The sequence below is a fragment of the Panthera onca genome, chromosome B3 (assembly GCF_046562875.1).
Source record: "Panthera onca isolate mPanOnc1 chromosome B3, mPanOnc1 haplotype 2, whole genome shotgun sequence".
NCBI lineage: Eukaryota > Metazoa > Chordata > Mammalia > Carnivora > Felidae > Panthera > Panthera onca.
Window position 1 is genome coordinate 32682225 of NC_138344.1, and position 20116 is coordinate 32702340.

Consider the following 20116-nt stretch of genomic DNA (forward strand, 5'->3'; position numbering starts at 1 on the left):
CGATGCTGATGGAAATGCAAACTGGTGCTGCCATTCTGGAAAACAGTACGGAGGTTCCTCAAAAAGTTAAAAATAGAATTACCGTATGACCCAATAACTTCACTACTGGATATTTACCCAAAGAATACAAAAACACTAATTCAAAAAGATAAACGTACCCCTATGTTTATTGCAGCATTATTTGCAATAGCAAAACAATGGAAGCATACCAAGTGTTCACATATAGATGAATGGATAAAGATGCGGTATGTATATACAACCACCCAGCCACAAAATGGAATATTACTCAGCCATGAAAAAGAATGAAGTCTTGTCATTTGCAACAACATGGATGGAGCTAGAGAGTATAATGCTAAGTGAAGTCAGTCAGTCAGAGAAAGACAAATACCACAGGATTTCACTCATGTGTGGAATTTAAGAAACCAAACAAATGAAGAAAACAAGAGACAAACCAAAAAGAAAAAAAAAATCCCCAAAACAATAACAACAAAAAACATAGACTCTTAACTACAGAGAACAAACTTCTGGTTACCAGAGGGGAGCTGAGTGTGGAAATAGGTGAAATAGGTGAAGGAGATTAAGGGTACACTTATCATGATGAGTGTTGAGCACTGTATATGGAATCACTGAATCACTATATTGTACACCCAAAACTAATACAACACTGTATGTTAACTACACTGTAATTAAAAATTTTTTAAATATTAAAAAAATAAATTAAAAAAATTATGTAACATATCTAATATTTAAAATTGCCTACCTAACATTAACTAATTGTACCAATATTATTCTTTATAGCTAATTTTTTTAATGTTTATTTTTGAGAGAGACAGAGTGTGAGCAGGGGAGGGGCAGAGAGAGAGGGAGACACACAGCAGGCTCCAGGCTCTAAGATGTCAGCACAGAAGCCTAATGTGGGGCTCGAACTCACAAACCGTGAGATCATGACCTGAGCCAAAGTCAGATGCTTAACCAACTGAGCCATCCAGACACCCCCTTTATAGCTAATTTTACTCCCAGATCTGGAAGCCAGTTGAAGATAATACACGTTTTTTATTTCATGTCTTTATTCTTCTTTAACCTAGATTATAGTAGGATACTCCCCATTTAAAAAAAAATTTTTTTAACACTTATTTATTTATTATTGAGAGACAGAAAGACAGAGCATGAGCAGGGGAGGGGCAGAGAGAGAGGAAGACACAGAATCCGAAGCAGGCTCCAGGCTCTGAGCTGTCAGCACGGAGCCCTACAAGGGGCTTGAACTCACAAACCGCGAGATGATGACCTGAACCGAAGTTGTACACTTAACTGACTGAGCCACCCAGGCACCCCCCTCACCCATTTTTAACATCTATTTATTTTTTGAGAGACAGAGAGAGACAGACAGACAGAGAGAGAAAGAGACAGAAAGAAAGAAAGTGGGGGAGGAGCAGAGAAAGAGAGGGAGACACAGAATCCAAAGCAGGCTCCAGGTTCTGAGCTATCAGCACAGAGCCGGACGCGGGGCTCAAACTCACAAACTGGGAGATGAAGATCTGAGCTGAAGTCAGACACTTAACTGACTGAGCCACCCAGGTGCCCCGTGATACTCCCCATTTTTTTCTCTGAATAGTCTCTATATTTTTTTTAATTGTCCTCCCCCACCTTTTCTTTCATGAGACTCATATTTTTTAAGAATTCAGGCCAGGGGTGCCTGGGTGGCTCAGTTGGTTGGGCATCCGACTTCAGCTCAGGTCATGATCTCACATGAGAGTTCGAGCCCTGTATCGGGCTCTGCGTTGACAGCTCAGAGCCTGGAGCCTGCCTAGCATTCTGTGTCTCCCTCTCTCTCTCTACCCTCTTCTGCTCATGTTCTATCTCTCTCTGTCTCAAAAATAAATAAACTTAAAAAAAAATTTTTTTTTAATTAAATAAGTAAACAAAAAGAATTCAGGCCAGTTTAGTTTTTGTTTTTTTTTTTTTTTGGTAGGATTTTCCTGTTAGACATCCAAACTAAGGAAAATTCTATAAACAAACTGGCCCAGATTCTTAAAAAATATTGCTGACTTTCAGAAAACAATACATCATATACTTATTAATTGTTATAAATGCCATTATCTTCTGTTCTATTATAAAAATATTTTTTTAAAAATGCTGGTCTTAACTTACTCAATGCCCTTGGCAGGCTGTAGTTTGAAAAATACTGCTCCAGGTCATGGTTATACGAATATAAGTTAGCTTCAAAATGCAGACAGAAATGAAACTGTCACAAAATACTCAGAATTAAAAAGAGCCATTCAGAACACAAATATGATTGCTAAGTCAAGGAAGCCAGCCTTCCATCGGTCCTGGAGTGGTCTGTGTTACGAACAAGCAACACCATTTACTTACACAAAAATAAAAACACGAGAAACTATTTAGTACCAGGCACTGCATGTTCTGTACTGTCTCAGTAAATCTTTACAGCAAACCAATGAAGTTGGTATTATCTACATTTTACACGTAAGGAAGCATGCTCAGACATGTTAAGTGACTGAAGTCCAGAAAAGGGGTAGAACTGGGTTTGAACTGAATCTTCTTGTCATCAAAGCCCATGACCTTGCTACTAGGCCACCAGGGCCCCCAAGCACTGCACGTGTTCCAAAGGAAGAAAGACTCACCATCTGACAACGTTCGAACAGCAACATCTTGTGTGGAGACTCCAGGACCATGTTTGTTGTAAGCCACCACTCGGAAACTATACTCTGTGTATTTTTTCAACCCATTAACAGTATGGGAGTGACTTGAAACGTCAACATCCTTGAATAAAATAAAACAATTTCCATGGATACAACTCAAGCCAAAAGACATGCTGTGAAATAATGAGCTATACAAATTCTATATTTGATACAATGCAGATTTTTATCTCTTTTACAGAATGCTACTTAACAAAGTGGAATAATCATAAACACTGGCAATTTACTGGGAAATACTGCTTGTTGTTTAGTGACCCTTGCTGATAAAAAATACAGAATAAAACTTGGTACAAAGAAATAGAGTCTGCTGACTTTTCATTTCCTATATACATCTTTTTTATTCTCAGATTTCTAGACAAGCAAGTATTGAGTTTTGGAAATATATTTCAACTCCACTATTCCAATCAATGGATTGAAAAATGGCTTCATCTTATACCTGTTCTTTATCAGTCCCTTTTTCCATGTAGTACAATTTGTAATTCTGAATTTCCCCATTGCCAGACAGAGGTGTTTCCCAGGTGACAGTGATGGACGTAGGTGAAGCTGCATGTGCTCGGATGTTAGGTGCTGGGCCAGGAAGCTGAACTAGAAGGAAAATTTTGAGACAGTGAGATATGAGTGAAATTTAATATACTCCTCAATAACCATTCTCAGCAGTAATGTCATTTTGGCCATGTTTTTAAAAATAATAAAAACTGAGAAAACGTTTTGATGGAAGTGGCTTTAGGATAATATATAATTAAATGCATTGCCCTGTTTATGACTCAAATTATAACCAAAAATGATCTGTGAGTATCTCAAATGTATTCAATGAAAAAAATAAACATTGCAGAATTTTTCCTGTGGTTTATAAAGTCCTAATTTTTCAGTAGGACTGTGGCACACAAAAACAGCCATCACAAAAAGAGAGCCTTCTGGAGATTAAGAGCACACTTATCATGATGAGTACTGAGTAATGTACAGAACTGCTGAATCACTGTATTGTACACCTGAAACATATTAATATAAGTATGTTAGTTATACTGGGATTAAAGTAAAAAACTTAGTAAGGAAAAAAAAAAAAAAAGAGAGCGCCTTTTTTTTACCAGGAACTGGGGAAATGATGATGGACAGGGTGCCTGCCCGCAAAGAATTCCCAGTCTAGAGGAAGTCAGACATATAAGTGTTACAAATAATGTCACAAGTGCTAACAGATTTCGTGATTGTCACAAAAACATAAAGAGAATACACACTTTGCTTTGGGAGGGGTGGGGAGGCAAGGGAAGGACTGGGGAAGACTTCTGGGAAGCAAGAAGGAACAGCTTTCTCAGACACCAAGGGGAAAATTATTCCAGTCAATGGGGATGAGACGTGAGAAGACAGTGTAATGTGGTTCAGGCTGAATACTGAATAAATGTGGGAGGGAGAATGTTTAAAAGGAGGACACGAGCCAAAGAGCTTCTAATGTGCTGCTGTGGAGTCTGAATTATCTCTTGTAGGTGTTAGGTAATTACTGAAAAATTATGAGCAGGAACATGACATGACATGATCAGATCTGTATTTAGAAAGGACATGTGAACACATGCATGGAAGAAAAACAGTATGGGAATAAGATTAGATAAAAGAATAATGATTTTAAAAATACCTACCATTTACTGACTGCTTATAATCAGTCTGGCTTAAAGTGCTTTACGCTTTACATAAATTTCAATTATGTCTTATTTAATCCTTGTACTAACTCACATGACAGGGATACTACTGTCATCCCTATTTACACATGAGGTTGAGATTAAGAATCGTTCTTAAATGATGGGAAAGTTAGTGAGCAGTGGGGCCAGGAGTTGCACACTTTCTGATTCTAACACCTGGACTCAAGGAGACCAGTTAGGAGTTATTACAACACTGTCTGTGGGATGGTTAGTCCCCTGATTGTCCAGCTCTACCTCCTACAACAGTTCCCATACCTTTTTACTATATTCTTTTTGTCTAATAGGTGCCAGTTCCAATTTATACACAAATTCTGGAAGTTGCCTACACCTACACTTTGGTAGACATTCTATATTTGAAAACAATTTCTCTGGTGCTAGTGTTTCTGCAACAGAATCCATTAGATTTTAGGAGAAGGGGAAAAAACTAGCAAAATGTAAAACAAATTGGATTTCTTAAATAACAGCACCACAGTTTGACAGTTTCGCTACCAAAGTAGAGAAACCTAAATGTGGTTATTCTGACAGTTGTTTCTTTATTTAGTCATAAATCATGTTATTCATTTAATGTTAAGAGCATCATTTTGTGCAGCCTGACAGGTGGGATTTGTCACACTTCTCCTGCTACGGAAAACTTTCCTCTAACTTATCAAAGGAAAAGGAAAACAAAACAGTCCCCCAATTCCCTTGAAATCACTTTCAATATATTCACTGGATAAACATAAGCAATATTATCCTCAAAAGGCACTAAGAAATTCTTCCATTTAACCTGCACAGTGGCATAATAAATGGAAAACATTTTCAGATGGTTTGTTCAGCTAAACATGTGAAATATTTTCTGAGGACTGACTCCAACACTTACACCTTCGCCCGCCACAGGCTGACCACCTCCAAATGAAGTGTAAGTCTCTTTCTGCTAACTTGTCTTTTGCCAAAACATGTTATAGTCGCTTTCCATCCCTCAAATACCCTCAAGAGAATCAGGTTCCCCTTCCACCTACATTCTTATTTCACCTCTTTCTCCTAATCAAAGTCCTTGACCAAAAGATTGTGCTGCCTACTTTCCTTAGAATAATAGAGGTACAATATTAGATAGAAAGGATCAGAGGAAAGACGCTAGAAGACATCTGAGGTAGGTCTTACAGGATCAATAAAATTGGACTGTGTATCGGCAGAATCATATTGCCTTACACCATCTGCTACTGTTTGATGGGAATTAATTTTATCTGCCCTAATTCACAAGTCCTTGATGGCAAGGAACTGGTACTTTCTGCACTTGCTATAGTATGCAAGGCTACACAGAAGACAGACCTTGCTATAAGTCTACCTACAGGTATGGCCAACAGACAGGTGGAAGACTCACCCTCAGGCTGTGTTTCTACTCGGAGTGGAGCTGAACTTTCTCCGGAGCCATGTTTATTTTGAGCCATAACTCTAAAGATGTACACAGTGGCTGGCATTAGGTTTTGAATGGTCACCTGCATTTCTCCCGGGCGACTGGTATTCTCAACACGTTCCCTTTAGACAAAGAGGGGTTTGGAAAGAAACAGCATTGATTAGGAATACTTCTAGAATGTGCGGTTTCATTTTCACTGCAAGTCCTATAGATATAATACCACATCAAAATCTTAATTGAAGTCAAATGAACTCTCAAAAAAGCAAACCTTTGGGGTGGAACAGGGCACAGAATACAGACACTGGCAAAGAACAATGTCACACGTGCCTGATAACTTACTGACATTTTGCTTAAACATGACTGACTTTGCAGGTCATAACCACAACTTCCTTTCAGAGAAGGCACAGACAAGGATCTTCTCACTGCCATTTCAAATGGGACAGCTGGTCATCAATTTTGCAGGCTTTAGGAATCATTGAGTTTTTAAGGAGTGATTTCCAGGGAGACAAACAGAAGCTGATTACAGGTATGACCCAATTATCAAAGAAAATATCAAGGAAGTCTGTGTATATTTTGGATAAAAGACCCAATAAAAAGAAAACTAGAGAGTAACACTTTTAAAGTTGGGAACATTAAACATTTAAATGAATCCTAAGTAATCCAATTTTTAAAATAAGCCAATCCTGATACTGATTTTTATAATTTATTTGTTAAAACAAATACTCTTTTTGAATGATTTCCAAACTGATTTGAAATATTTGACAAATTTTATGACAAACAGGACAAATGAATCCAGTGGTCTGGTGCTATGAACTGAAAACATAAAAGCAGTTGTTTGTTTTCTCTATCCTCAGGGTCTGTGTGTCCACACTTGGGTCCATAATTATGCTCAGCCTACTGTATGTACTATAATAAAAACTAATTTATATGACACAAGCGTTTTCAACAAATACTGAAGTATTAATTCACTGTATTAGACAAATAGCTGGCCTTTATGGATCACCGATCATGTAAGGAGAGCTCTGTATCTATCCTGACAGTAATAAAAAAGGCCCAAAACTACTCTGTGGAAGAAATTACTTGAAACCATATAATCTATTGAATTAAAATTCTTACTTTAAAATATTGGTAATTTTCTCTGAAATCACTGATTAAAATTAATTTAGTTCTACATGACCATACGTCAATTGGCCTGATTGTATGTGAACATTTACATTTCAGATATTTGTGTTTTTCAATAGCTTTCTATACTTTTTAAAACTACCTCATTTTAATTTAAAACAAACAAACAAACAAACAAACAAACAAACAAACAAACAGTACCCACATCATACTTATAGAGTGTCTGTCTCTATATGAGGTCCACTGGAGAAGAGCACTATGGGAACAGTTACTGCTCTAAGACACCTGAGGTACATACAGGTACTTTTCTCTTCAGGTAACCCTCCAAATCACAACATTTAAATGGAGGATATGAGCTGATTTCTTACACTTTGAAGTTTCTGACCTTTGGTCTGATCACAAATGATTGCTGTCTGGTATTTTACACTTCACCAAAAAAAAGCTCCCTGTGAGAGCACAGGTGGTCCGTTCTGCTCACTCTGTACATAAAAGTTCAAACAAAAAGTTAATTGTACAAAAAGCTGAGACTATCTTGAGAAATACAGTTGGGGGAGGCACCATTTTACTTTAAGATGAAGTGAGTGTCTCATTCACATTCACATATTACATAAGAACTGAGCAGAATGCTCATACTGCAGCACTCACAAACGTGTGCAGATGCACGAACGGAAATTTGCCTTCTGTATGTAAACCTTTGTATAGTAATAATAACGTGTATGTTTTTTGTTCATTCCTATGTGAAAGGGAAAAAAACAAGAGAAATGAGTGAAGAGAACTGAAAATCTGGAATACATTTCTATAGAAGCATTACAATTTAAAAAATCAGTAATAGGTATGATTCCTTCAGATGAAATAAATACCCAGCACCTACCTGCAAAAGCTTGTAACACTAGATTGGTTTGAGGTCCCAGAACCATGTGTCTGTCTAGAAAAAACTTTTGACTTGAGGACAAGATCCAGGGTGAGTTACAAAGTACAATTCTCATAAATGTGTGACGTTACAATGGAACTTAGGTTAGAATGTGTTAGCTAAGAATCAAGGGAGAAAGACAAAGGTATTTTTATATTAAGACAGTGCTGGGCTAGGCGATAAGAGCTTCAATTCTACTTCTGGCAAGCTACTAGCTTTCTGGGGGACTGTAGGCCAATCATTAATTCCTTCTGAGGCAGAAAGCAAATATTTACAGACAAAATGGAAAATATTATGTAGTTACTTATATAACCTATTAAAATGTAGCCATTTGAAAATGTAAAAATATTCTTAGCTCCTGGGTCATAAAAATAACAAGGCTGATTTGGTCCAAGGTCCAATATACTTGCCTTGTCTTCCTGCCTTGCCAACTCCTGGGCTCAACTTATAGCTAAGGTTTCGTCCATCTCTGAAATGCTATTAATTTTGGAATAACTCACTCTGCTTTTTTTCCATTTAGTGCCTAATATCAGAAATGCACTTCTATTACACTAAAGGCATTGGGGGAAAAAAAAAGGCAAACATTTCCTAGATGAAAACGCAGAGGAAGAACCCTTTGAAATCTCAAGAAACTCGGGCACCCAATACACATGACCAATATATGACCAAGACACATACTGCCACCTGGTGGTTGATTTTTCAAATGCAGGAAGTGGAAGGCTTTGTAAATATGGGTAGTGACATACATCCTCACACTGCATTCTGATTATAAGTCTATGAAGAAAAGTTACGACCCTCGTTTTTCAGATGGGAAAAGTTAAGCTTATAAAGGTCAAATAAATTCTATTTACAAAACAAGTGAGCAGGATATAGTCTTCTGACTTAGTGTTCTTTCTACTCCTTCATTGCTTATATTCAGAAATCATAAGCTTCATTCACAAATGAAGTGACAAAAAAATTAGTCTCCAAGAACCTTCCTTTGAAATATTCCCCAGGTTTATTCTGTCTACTCCAAGTCACGGCTCTCCCTCTCGTCCAGGCCATACCTACCACACGACTAGGTTAACTACCTGATTTGTCTCGCTGACTATTTCTTCTCCTCTTCTATGTAGTGCTCATAAACTACTAAGAAAAGCTAATAAAATCACAGTGCACACTTGCTCAGGAGTCTAAAATGGTCCCTTCTGAACTGACTGTGTCCAAATTCTTACTGGCATTATGACATCTGGCTCCAAGCTTCCACTTTATTATAATCTCTTACTAATTCCTACCAAAACTCTGGGCCACTTAAGCCAACTTTCTTACTTTCCCATCCTTCAAACACCAGACAGACACATTAAGTTGGATCCTCCTTGCATCTCTTCTTCCTTTATATATACTTGCCTTGTCTTCCTGCCTGACAATTTAATTTTAAATTGAAGTGACAGATTCTCATTAAAAACAAAAGTATATATAGTTAAAAAAAATCTGAAAGTCCCAGTTTTTCTCTCTCCTCAAAGCATGTCCTTCCCTGACACCTAACCGTGGCATGGACGGATATCTTACCAGATCTCTCCATGTCAGCTTTTCTCAATCTTGGTACTAGCGAGCTGCTGGGCAAGATAATTCTTTGTTGTAAGGGACCGTCCTGCACATTGCAGGACGTTTATCAGCATCTGTGGCTTCTACTCATTGGACATCAGTAAGCATCCTCCCTCATCTCAGTTGTAATAACCAAAAATGTCACCAGACATTGCCGAATGTCTCCCAAGGGATGGGCAAACTGCCTTTTTGAGAATCACTGTTCTAAGCATTTACATACACATCAAAATATATAGACACATCATTTAAAAATTCCTATATCACATTTCATGTAGATATACGTATATTAATTATGTGCTCACTTCTCCATGAATGGGCATTTACTTTCATTCCTCTTTTCATTCTTACAAACAATGCTACAATAAACATTTTTATGAGTGCCCTATGCATACCAGTTATCTATAGAACACCCAGAAGTGTAACTGTTGGGCTGACAGGTATATGCATTAAAGAGATTAAAAAAAATAATTCTGCCAAACCACTTTCTCCAAAGGCTACTCTTATATTGCCACCAAAAGCCTAGAGTGGATTTCTTCCCAGCATTTAACTTGCTTAACACTAGATATTATCAATTTAAAATCTTTGCCAACTTTGTCAGTGAAAAATGGTTTCACTTTTTGTATTATTACATTGTATCTCCCAAGACCACAAGTGATGGCAAAACCTTTTTTAACTTTAACAGGCTTTCCATTAACTTCTGTTAATCATCCACTTGTAGCATTTGCCTCTTGGAGTATCTTTTAGTTATGACTTATAGGAGCTCTTTATATAGACTGGATGGCAATATTATTTTCTTATAACTGCTACCAATTTTTCCCCAGCTTATCACTTGATGGTTTGATTTTGTTTATGATGTTTTATCACATGGAATTTTACATTGTTGTATAATAAGCTTTGTATATCTCTCCTGTTGTGGCTTCTGGATTTCCTGTCTTCCTTTAAAAGGCCTTTCACACTCAAATGATAAAGCAGTTGTATTTTCTTCTAATACATTTATAAGCTTTAAAATCTCTTCATCTATCTATAATTTATTGTCATACATGATATAAGACAGAGCTGTAGAACTTCCATTCTTCCCACCAAATGGAGTCAATTATCTCAACATGACTTCTTGAATAAGCTGTTACCTCTCCATTGACTGAAATGAATTTATTCCCTGGACAAGTATTTATTTACTGCTATTATATGCCAGGCCCTGTTCCAGGTGCTGGTGATATTCTATTGATATGACAGACACCAGAAATTGGTTAATAAAGAGAGAAAATGTCAGAGTGTTCCGTGTTCTGGAAACAAAAGCAGAAAGACAAAATAGGATGATGTGACAGCAGTGGTGTTGTGGTCAACGTTTAATAACCAGCTCTGGTTTGTAGCACTTGTCTCAGTAAATACTCATGCCACACCCCATTTTGAGCTACCAAGTTGTCATGGGTTTACAAAATTTCCTGAAAATTTAACAACAGGCTTGGAAACAAGCTGGCCCCAGAACATCACTGTGTGATAGGGTTGGAGGGGGGCTAAGCCGGGTGAGTATTCACGGAAGGCCTACGAAGGTGTCATCTGAAGATGATTGGTAAGAAGCCAGAAACAGTTGTTTGTGAGGGAAATGCATTCCTGGTAGAAGGAACAGCAGAGACAAAGGACCTATAATGGAAAGAAGTTTGTTATTCTGAGGAATTACTAAATGGTTTTTTCTTTTGTGAAATATTATGAAATTAGCAAGGAGATGTGAAAGACCATTGGAGGCATTCTAACACAAGCCATTCGGTAGTAATGTCTTGCCTTTTTGTGTCTAGAGCCATGTTTCTTTATCTTTGCAATGCCCAAAACATCTGGTACAGTGTTCAGATAAACATCATTCTAGCAGAAGCTCCATCTATCTCAAAGCTCTATCTATCTCCACCTGGCTCAAATTAGGTCACTCGGACTTCTCAAAAGTATTAAATCAAGGGATTATGATTAAGGTTCCTGTATTTGTGGAACTTGACAGTCTAGTTATTAAATACAATATGTACCAGATGTAAGCACCCTGGTAGAAACACAAGCTTTATTTCATCTGTGAGGGCCCCAGCCCAAACAGTGATTTCAGCTTTCTTATTTTGATATGAATAAAGAAATCTACTTGACAATGCTAAGAATACACAGCATGCGGCTTGGTTCTTCCGAAAGTTTTTATAATTTGGTTGGGAAAACAACACAAATATACATAAAATAGAAGAGTAACAATTTATGGCGGCATAAGATCCTATGTTGTCATAATTAAGTGCAATATTAGTGGCAGAAATGCATAGAAGAGAAAGACTATGCGAAAAAGTGGAGAAAAATGCATGAGGACTTCATGGGGCTTAATCTGGGCCACAAGGATTCACTAACTTCAGCTTCAGTTGGGAAAGGGGGAAGTGACAGAAGAGAACACACTTGAAGAAAGGCAGTGTAGTGATAGGAATTGGACTGGTTTCATTAGAAAGTGAATTAAACTGTGAGGTGAGGCAAGTAAGGCTGGACAGATAAAATAAAGCTGGACCATGGGTAAAGTGGCCTGGGGATTCTGGAAAATCTCCCATAAGCAATGGAGAAGCAACATGAGCTCCTAAAAGAGGTGGAGATGGAGAGAAATTTAATGGAAGTGCTGTTTTTTAGGAAAATTAGCTGCTGATTACTCTTGTATCATCAAGGAGACCCCCTAGAGCTGGGCAGTCCACATCCATATAAGGGTGGAGGCAAATACTCATTTATGATTACTTCCATAAATTAAGTCTACCTTAATTTCTAGAATCTGAATGTTCTAAGTAAGCCACATCCTATAGGCTGTGCTGACTGAATCTTATGAAAAAAGAACAGCCCTCATTACATTTTAATACTTCTACCTAAAAAGCTCTATCTACCTTCTCCCCAAGTCATTCCAGGGAGGCAGGAAAGAATACCAGGACTTGAGTCTGTTTGGGATAAGTTTTAATGACCTAAAATTGGGAAATATGCATCTTGGTGGTCATATTTTCTGGACTGAAAATTGGTACAGATTCTGCACAACAAAGAGCCAGGGTGAGCATGACTGGCCTGGGGTAGACCAAGATGCAACCACTGGCTCCAGACACACAGACACTTACCTAACAATCCCTTCCTTGGTGTAGAAGACAGAATAGGTAAGGTTGTCCCCGTGAGGATCTGATGCAGGTGTCCGCCATGTCAATTTGATGAAGCGGGTAGAGACCAGCGAGGCCACGACATCCCGAGGAGCTGAAGGCAGTGGTCCCGTTGTGGCTGGTGCTAGATGGTCAGTAGTGGCACTGGTCAGTGAAGTGGGAGGTAATGTTGGGATGGCAACATCTTGTCATGTGCAAACATTGGGGAATATGAAGGGCAAACCACGACGGTTTTAAAAAAGAGAACAGAAAAACAAAAAACAAAAAAGAAATAAACAAAACCACGATGGGAAATAAAATAAAATGAATGAACATAAAAAAGGCCATTAAACTGAAGGCTAACATGCAGGCCAGGGGTAACTACTGAAAACTAATGGGCACTATTCAAGACACATCACTGTAGAGCAAGCAGACTTTTTGGTCACTATAATGGTTGTGGGTAAGGGACAGGGAAGGTGACAGCTGAGAATAAAACATCTCACAGAAGGACACAGCAGTGACCAAGTAATTTTTTTTTAATCCTGAAAGCAGCATGCATCGCCCGTCAAACCTTTCACATAAAAGTCTCATCTACTGATAAAACCTCAGTATTTTTAGCTACTTTATCAAATATGGAATAACGTGTGTAGTATGGAGCAGTGCAGGTACTCTCAGCATAGGCCCAGGCTACCGTCAGCCTTAAGGCACAGCTGTGGGTCTTCGGCTCTGCAGGAGACTCAAGAGCCACCTCTTTAACTTCAGACTAACATTAAACTCTGCTCTCTGTAATTTGGCAATCCCCAGGGAAGTTCGACGACTCTCCTCACTTCACAAATATTTCATCTGCTATCTTCATCAATTCACTTAACTACAATAGTATAAAAACATGAATCAAAAATTCCAAAACCATAAAAATACAACACTTAGGTAGCTTATCTGTTTGTTACAGCCCTCTCTGCAATATATATTTCTGTGGCTTGCAGAACTCAGGAACTGGGTGGGACAGATGAAGTGAAGGCAAGTCAAAGCTCTGCTTGTCAAGAGCCTCATATATTTGTAGTCATGGGTAACTTTATTACTCGCTGAGGCAGTCCATTCTGTTGGTGGACACTTCTGATTTTCCTAATAGTGAACTTAAAATCTCCTTCATCTTGGGGCCAGAAAGTATAAGGATAATTTCACAACTTTCAACTAAAGGAGTTCATCAGAATTCTGTCAAAACCTTAATGGGAAAATTAGGAGAAAAAGGGCAGAGAGGAAAACACGAAAACTCCTGAAGCTGGTTTTCAATGAAATGCTAAGTCAACAATCTCCAGGAAAGATCTGTGAACTGCAGAGAATCTAAAGTGAAGCAGTCAAATAAATACACCAGGTAGAATGAGTTCTCTAAGGGAAAGTACAGAGGAAGACCAACCTAACGTCGCTATTCAGGTGGGGCAGGGTGAAAGTCATCCAACAGCTATCATTTCTACATGGCACTCTGGCTCATGTACTCATTGAATCCTTACAACAATTCTATGAAAAATTTTATTTCTGTCTTCTATGTAGAGGCTGACAGTTAAGAGGGCTAAACCACTCATCCTAAGTCACAGATGGTAAGTGATGGAGTGTAAAAAAATCAACTTTGATTTCTAGTTTAAGAGGCCTCTGCATTTAGCCAATAGGAGCTCTACTCCTGCTGGACCTCTTACTAATTTTATCATCTTGTGCATGTCACTTACTCTCTCTTTTCCTCTCTTTCTGAGAAAGTACTTTGGAGAGAACAGAGTGCTGTCAGCATGTAAGACCATGAAGTCACAGCCACAGTCACAGAAGATACAAGTCCACATTTCACGGACACAAGTGTCAATATTGTAAGACCGTTACATCTGAATGGCCTCTGAGGCCTCATTCTTATCCCTGATGCTTGAATAGACGCGCTTCCTCAGAGAAAAGAAATACCTCTCCTTCACAGCTTTCAGAGTTCTTTTTCATGTGCAGTGCCAGTTTATTCACACAACAACCCTATGAGGTAGGATGGGAATGACAGGATTAGATGTTGGGGTGAAGATAAGAAAGGAGTCAAGGGCTCCAGGTTCCTGGAGAAACCAGGCTTGGGAGAATGGGTGGTTGGGGGTGTCATTCGCAGAGAATGACAACATTGAAAGAGACTAGAGACTGAGGGAGAGATGGCAAATGATGAACATGCTGTGTCCAAAGTAATGATCCCACAGGTGCCAGAGAAATGTGTAAGAAGCAACTGGCGATGCTGAATCTCTGACTATGTAAAATTAAGTCACTAAAAACCCTTAGAGGGAAATGATTTGAAGAGTAGCCTGAATACAGTCTTGCTTTGTTGCTTCATTTCTGTCTATCCAGAAATACACTTACGTAAAAACTGCTTCCAAGTCTGACCTGACCCACTAAGCTAAGTTTTTCCCAACTATCTGCTGGCTGGAGAGGAGAGGAAATTTGTACTGTGAGAGGCAGTACAGCATACTGGAAAAAGCCCAGGATTTCAAGTACGAAGAACTTCTATTCAAAACTTGACTCTGTCACGTCCTAATAACGTGAAGTTGGGCAAGTCACACAGTCTCTCTGATCTCAGTTTCCTTGTCTGTAACTAGAAACGCTCCCCACTCATGTCCCAGGCTGGTATGAACCACACAAATATCATCAATAAGAAAAGTGTATGTGGAAGCACTAGGTGCATGTTTTCACTGACAGAAAAATCTAAATATAAAGGCAACCAGGAGGAGAATGTAAGCAGGAAGACCAGGTGCTACAAGTGATGGGTGATAACTAAGAACTGGTCAGACACGGACATTTCAATTAGCCCATGGAACTCTAGGGCACACATCTGTACGTTTTGAATGGCATCTAGCACTTCCCACTTATATTTTTCATGTTCATGATGAATCACGCTCATCTGTAAGCTCCTTGAGGATGAAATCCATATCTGTTTCCTCTTGGCATCACTCGTTGTGCATGTATATACCTTAGATAATCAATAAATGTGTATTTATTGAATAAGTGGAAAAAAATCAGGGAGAATGTTAGTGCAATGGGGACCAGTGTTTCTAGAAGCTCATCACGCACACAAATATTTTAATCTTTGTAGCTGCTACAAAGTATATACAAATATAATGATGCTATGTAAACATTTGCTTTGCAAATGTATTTTACCAGTTATACACAGAATCAAAGTGTAAATAATGGCAGATCATTGTAAATGATTCCTAGTTAACTATGGGAAAAATCCATGTCCACTGTGGTCCTAGTGTTTTATACCCACTTTCCCCAAGTTGGTTCTTTTGCTGCCATTCCATGATCTAGCTGGGCAGGTAAGGGAAAGGGTCTTACGTGATCTCAAAGAATCAAATAGGCAGTTAAGATACACCAGGATCAATGGCAGAACGATACAGATTGGGACTTTAGACTTCTAGCATGATGGTTTGAGGATGTCAACAAATGCTCTTCCCCAAAAGCAGCTAAGAAGCTGGACAAAATTGTCAAAAACTGGAAACTGGCCAAAGGCATACAACAAACCAAGAAGGATTTATTCATAAAAATTACCACAGTTCAGGTAAAATCAGTGAGTCTGTGTGTGCCATTCTTGCCTGGGTCTGTTCCAAGCTCCCCAGCTCTGTTGGAGTAGTTGTTCAACCAGGGTACGGCAGGCCCCAGAAGCTAGTGGCCCTGCTGCTGCCATCAGAGGGGCACACTCGATGTGGAGCACGGCCAGCTAAAGTGGCAATGTTGGTGGCAAGTGAAAAGGAAGGGCCAGTGTCTCTGCTAGCCTGAGACTGTGATTTGGGGGCAAACAGCAGATGATAAGCTGGATTTAACAGGGAGTTTGGTGAGGTAAAAAACAGTAAGAAGGCTTGAGAAGTTCTCCACATAATCCAGGAAGACTGAAAGCCATGCGTATATGCAGCAGAGCCAAGAAGAGGTCCAGATGACCTACATATCCCCAGTCAGCAGAACCTATGTGTGTATTCAGAGCACAAGTGAGAGAGCCCCGCAGAAAGCAAAAGCTGAGGCCGGCTAAAAAATGACCTGAACTTTGAATGCATTGCCCAAACCACACACAGATCCATCAGCTAAGAGTGGAAGGCTTACTGGCTTGAGATATTTGAGCACAACTTCTGACTGATATTTGGATAAATGCTAATCCATACAGACACAAGGGTTACCCTAGAAATCCAGGCTTAAAAATAAAAACAAAACAATAAAGAACAAAAGCTGAGCAGAAACATCAGCGGTCACACAGTGTGGGGAAGATGGATGTCACAGATTTAGTCCAGGCAAGCTAACTACACTAAGGAAAAAAGAACAGCTTGGGAAACGGGAGTGGAGGGAGGAAGAGGACTCAGAACCCACAGTTGCTACAATATGCTATCCAAAATATCCAATATTCAACAAAAAATGAAGAGACATGCAAAGAAACAAAGTGTGACTTACACTCAGAGGCTAATGTAAAAAAATGCAGTCAATAAAAAGGTCTCGGGGTCCTTAGATATTAGATTTAACAAAGACTTCAGAGGAGCTGTTAAAAATATGTTCAAAGAACTAAAGGAAACTGTCAGGAACTATACAGTGTCGGAGATTTACCTTACTTTTAAGCTAACAAGACAGCCTATTACTGTTTCATGGGCACAGGCAAAAACACAAGCCTCACATCAGAGACAAAGAACTTCATTACTCAGGGCAATGGCAATGGTCAGAGCTTCTTGTTTGTTTTCATCAGTTCTCCATGCCCCTCAAGTGCCACAAAGGCAATGTTTTAAAGGCCCAGGATGGATGCCTACACCTGCAGCAGGTTGTAACAGGAGAAGAACCCTGAGCTTGAGGGATTTACAACTTTTTTATTTTATTTTATTTTATTTTATTTTATTTTATTTTATGAGAGTGGGGGAGGGGCAGAGAGAGATGGGGGCAGAAGATCCAAAGCGGGCTCTGTGCTGACAGCAGAGAGCCCAATGTGGGGCTTGAACTCATGAACCATGAGATCATGACCTAAGCCAAAATCAGACACTCAACCGACTGAGCCACCCAGGTGCCCTGAGGCACCTCTGAGGCTTCTATAGCAAGCCCCAGACAAAGAACAGGTGTAATGTGGATATCTTATTTAATTCTGATGTGGTCAGAGACATACTTCGTATGGTTACAGTCTTTTAAAATTTCTTGAGACTTTGTAAGGGTTAAATTGTAGTGTAGGGCTAATGCTTAGCTTGAAAAATAACAGCTTTGTGTTGACATTGAAGGTTAAGAGATAACAGCCTTGCTTTACTCTTATAAATTACGCCTCATACTCTTGTAAATTAGGCTTCACCAATTAAGGAAGCAAAAGTTCAAAGAAAAGAGCATCAGAGGCAGGGTCAAGGAGATCCACTGGTTGCAACTTAGAGGCAGAAAGTCTAAAGTAAACACCTCATTAGGCAACTGTTTCTAACTCATCTGGAAATTGTTTCTTTGTTCTGTTCCCAGGTGATGATAAAACGATGTGATTGGTTATAAAAACTCTGTACCCCGGCTGTTCGGGGCCGCACTCTTATCAAGAGTGTTGGTCCCGATCGGTCGGCCTTGCCTCTCATTGTAATAAACTTTGTTGTGACTGTCACTGGTGCCTGTAGCATTCTGTTTCAGGAGTCGTGTGGATGCAACAACTTGTTTTATGTTTTATGTAGTTGTGCGAAGATTCTGTAATATCAGGTCAAAGTGGCTGATAGGGATGTTTGAATCTTCTATACTCTTAGCTTTTTCTGATTGTTTTAATCAGTTTTTGAGAGTAGACTATTAAAATCTCTAACCACTATCATTGAATTATATACCTCTTTGAACATATCAATTATAAATACATTTACATCTAACAGTAGAGCCCCCAAACACATGAATCCAAATAAATATGGGGAAACCCCAAATTTTTGGAAATCAAACAACCCACTTCTTTTTTTTTTTAATGTTTATTTATTTTTGAGACAGAGAGAGACAGAGCATGAACGGGGGAGGGTCAGAGAGAGAGGGAGACACAGAATCTGAAGCGGGCTCCAGGCTCTGAGCTGCCAGCACAGAGACCAACGCGGGGCTTGAACTCACGGACCGTGAGATCAAGACCCGAGCCGAAGTCGGATGCTTAACCGACTAAGCCACCCAGGCGCTCCTCAAACAACCCACTTCTAAGTAACCCAAGGGTCAAAGAAGAAATCACACAAAAAAGTTAAATAATATTTTTAACTGAATGAAAATAAAAACAAAAAATTAAAAATTATGGGATGCAGCTAAAGCAATGCTTAAAGGGAAATTTAAATACTTTTACCAGAAGAGAAGTCTCCCATAAATTACCTAATCTCCTATTTAGTGAAGAGTGCAGATCTTAAGCATTCTCTCACACATACACACAAAGTAACCATGTATGGTGATAGGTGTATTAATTAACTTGTTAACTTAATTGTGGGAATCCTTTCACAATGTATACATGTATCAAATCATCATGTTGGACACTTTAAATATATACCATTTGTCAGTCATACCTCAATAAAGCTGGGAAAAATTAAATTGAATAATATTTTAGCCAAGTTCTTTAAAAAAAAAGACACAAGACTAAGAAATTAATAGAAGACATAAACTGCCTAATTCAAGAATCAAAGAAGAGACAATACTACCAACCCTATAGATTGGGAAATTATAAGGTAAAATTATGAACAAATTTATGTCAATAAATCAGATAACTCAGAGGAAACAGAACAATTCCTGGAAAAACAAAAATTACCAAACCTACTCATGAAGAAACACAAAATCTAGGTAGAAATAAAACAAATGAAGACATTTAACTAGTAATTAAAAATCTTCCCACACAGACAAGTCCAAGCCCAGATGCCTTCACCGGTAAATGCTATATTTAAAACAAGAAATAAAACTAATCCTTCGTAATTTTTTCAGAAAACAGAAGAGAAACACTTCTAGCTCATTCTGTGAGGCCGATATTACTCTAATATCAAAGCCAAAGGAAAAGAAACTAGGGATCAATATCCCTCATGATCACAGATACAATAGCCCTTAATGAAACACTAGCAAACTGTAGTTAGTAGCATTTTAAAAGGATTATACATTATGACCAAGTAGGATTTATCACAGGAATTCAGACTAGTTTAATATCCAGAAATCAATGTAATACGCCATATTAAGAGACAAAAAAGAATATATGATCACCTTAATAAATGCAGAAAAAGCAATCTGACAAAATCAAACACCTACCTATTCATGATAAAAACTCTCAACAAAGTACAGAAGTTCCTCATCCTGAAAAATCTACAGTGAAATTATATGAAATGGTTAAAAAGTAACTGCTTTTCCCTTAAGGTTGGATACATGTCAGCTCTCATTTCTTACATTAAGCAGGTACTGAAAGTTCTACCCAGTGCAGGAAGATGGGAAAAAGAGAAAAAGTAAATAAAGGGTGCCTGGGTGGTTCAGTCATTAAGCAACTGACTTCAGCTCAGGTCATGATCTCACAGTTGGTGAGTCTGAGTCCCCTATCAGGTGACCTCAAGCTCCACTCTGGGTGAGCCCTGCTTTGGATAAGCCCCGCTTTGGGTGAACCCCACTTC

General features: G+C 38.7%; 1 protein-coding gene across 9 annotated transcripts in view; it reads right to left on the reverse strand.

The window, feature by feature from the left end:
* Positions 1–20116, reverse strand: part of NEO1 (neogenin 1) — a 237160-nt gene that overhangs the window by 48894 nt on the left and 168150 nt on the right. For 6 of the 9 annotated variants that reach the window (XM_078448869.2, XM_078448861.2, XM_078448865.2 and 3 more), the window contains 4 exons: positions 12513–12732; positions 5763–5917; positions 3151–3299; positions 2640–2778 (listed from right to left, as the gene is read on the reverse strand). In XM_078448869.2, the coding sequence (XP_078304995.1) occupies positions 2640–2778; positions 3151–3299; positions 5763–5917; positions 12513–12732 (663 nt within the window). The remainder of the gene's footprint in view (positions 1–2639; positions 2779–3150; positions 3300–5762; positions 5918–12512; positions 12733–20116) is intronic. The other 3 variants (XM_078448870.2, XM_078448866.2, XM_078448868.2) reach the window with 1 other exon arrangement.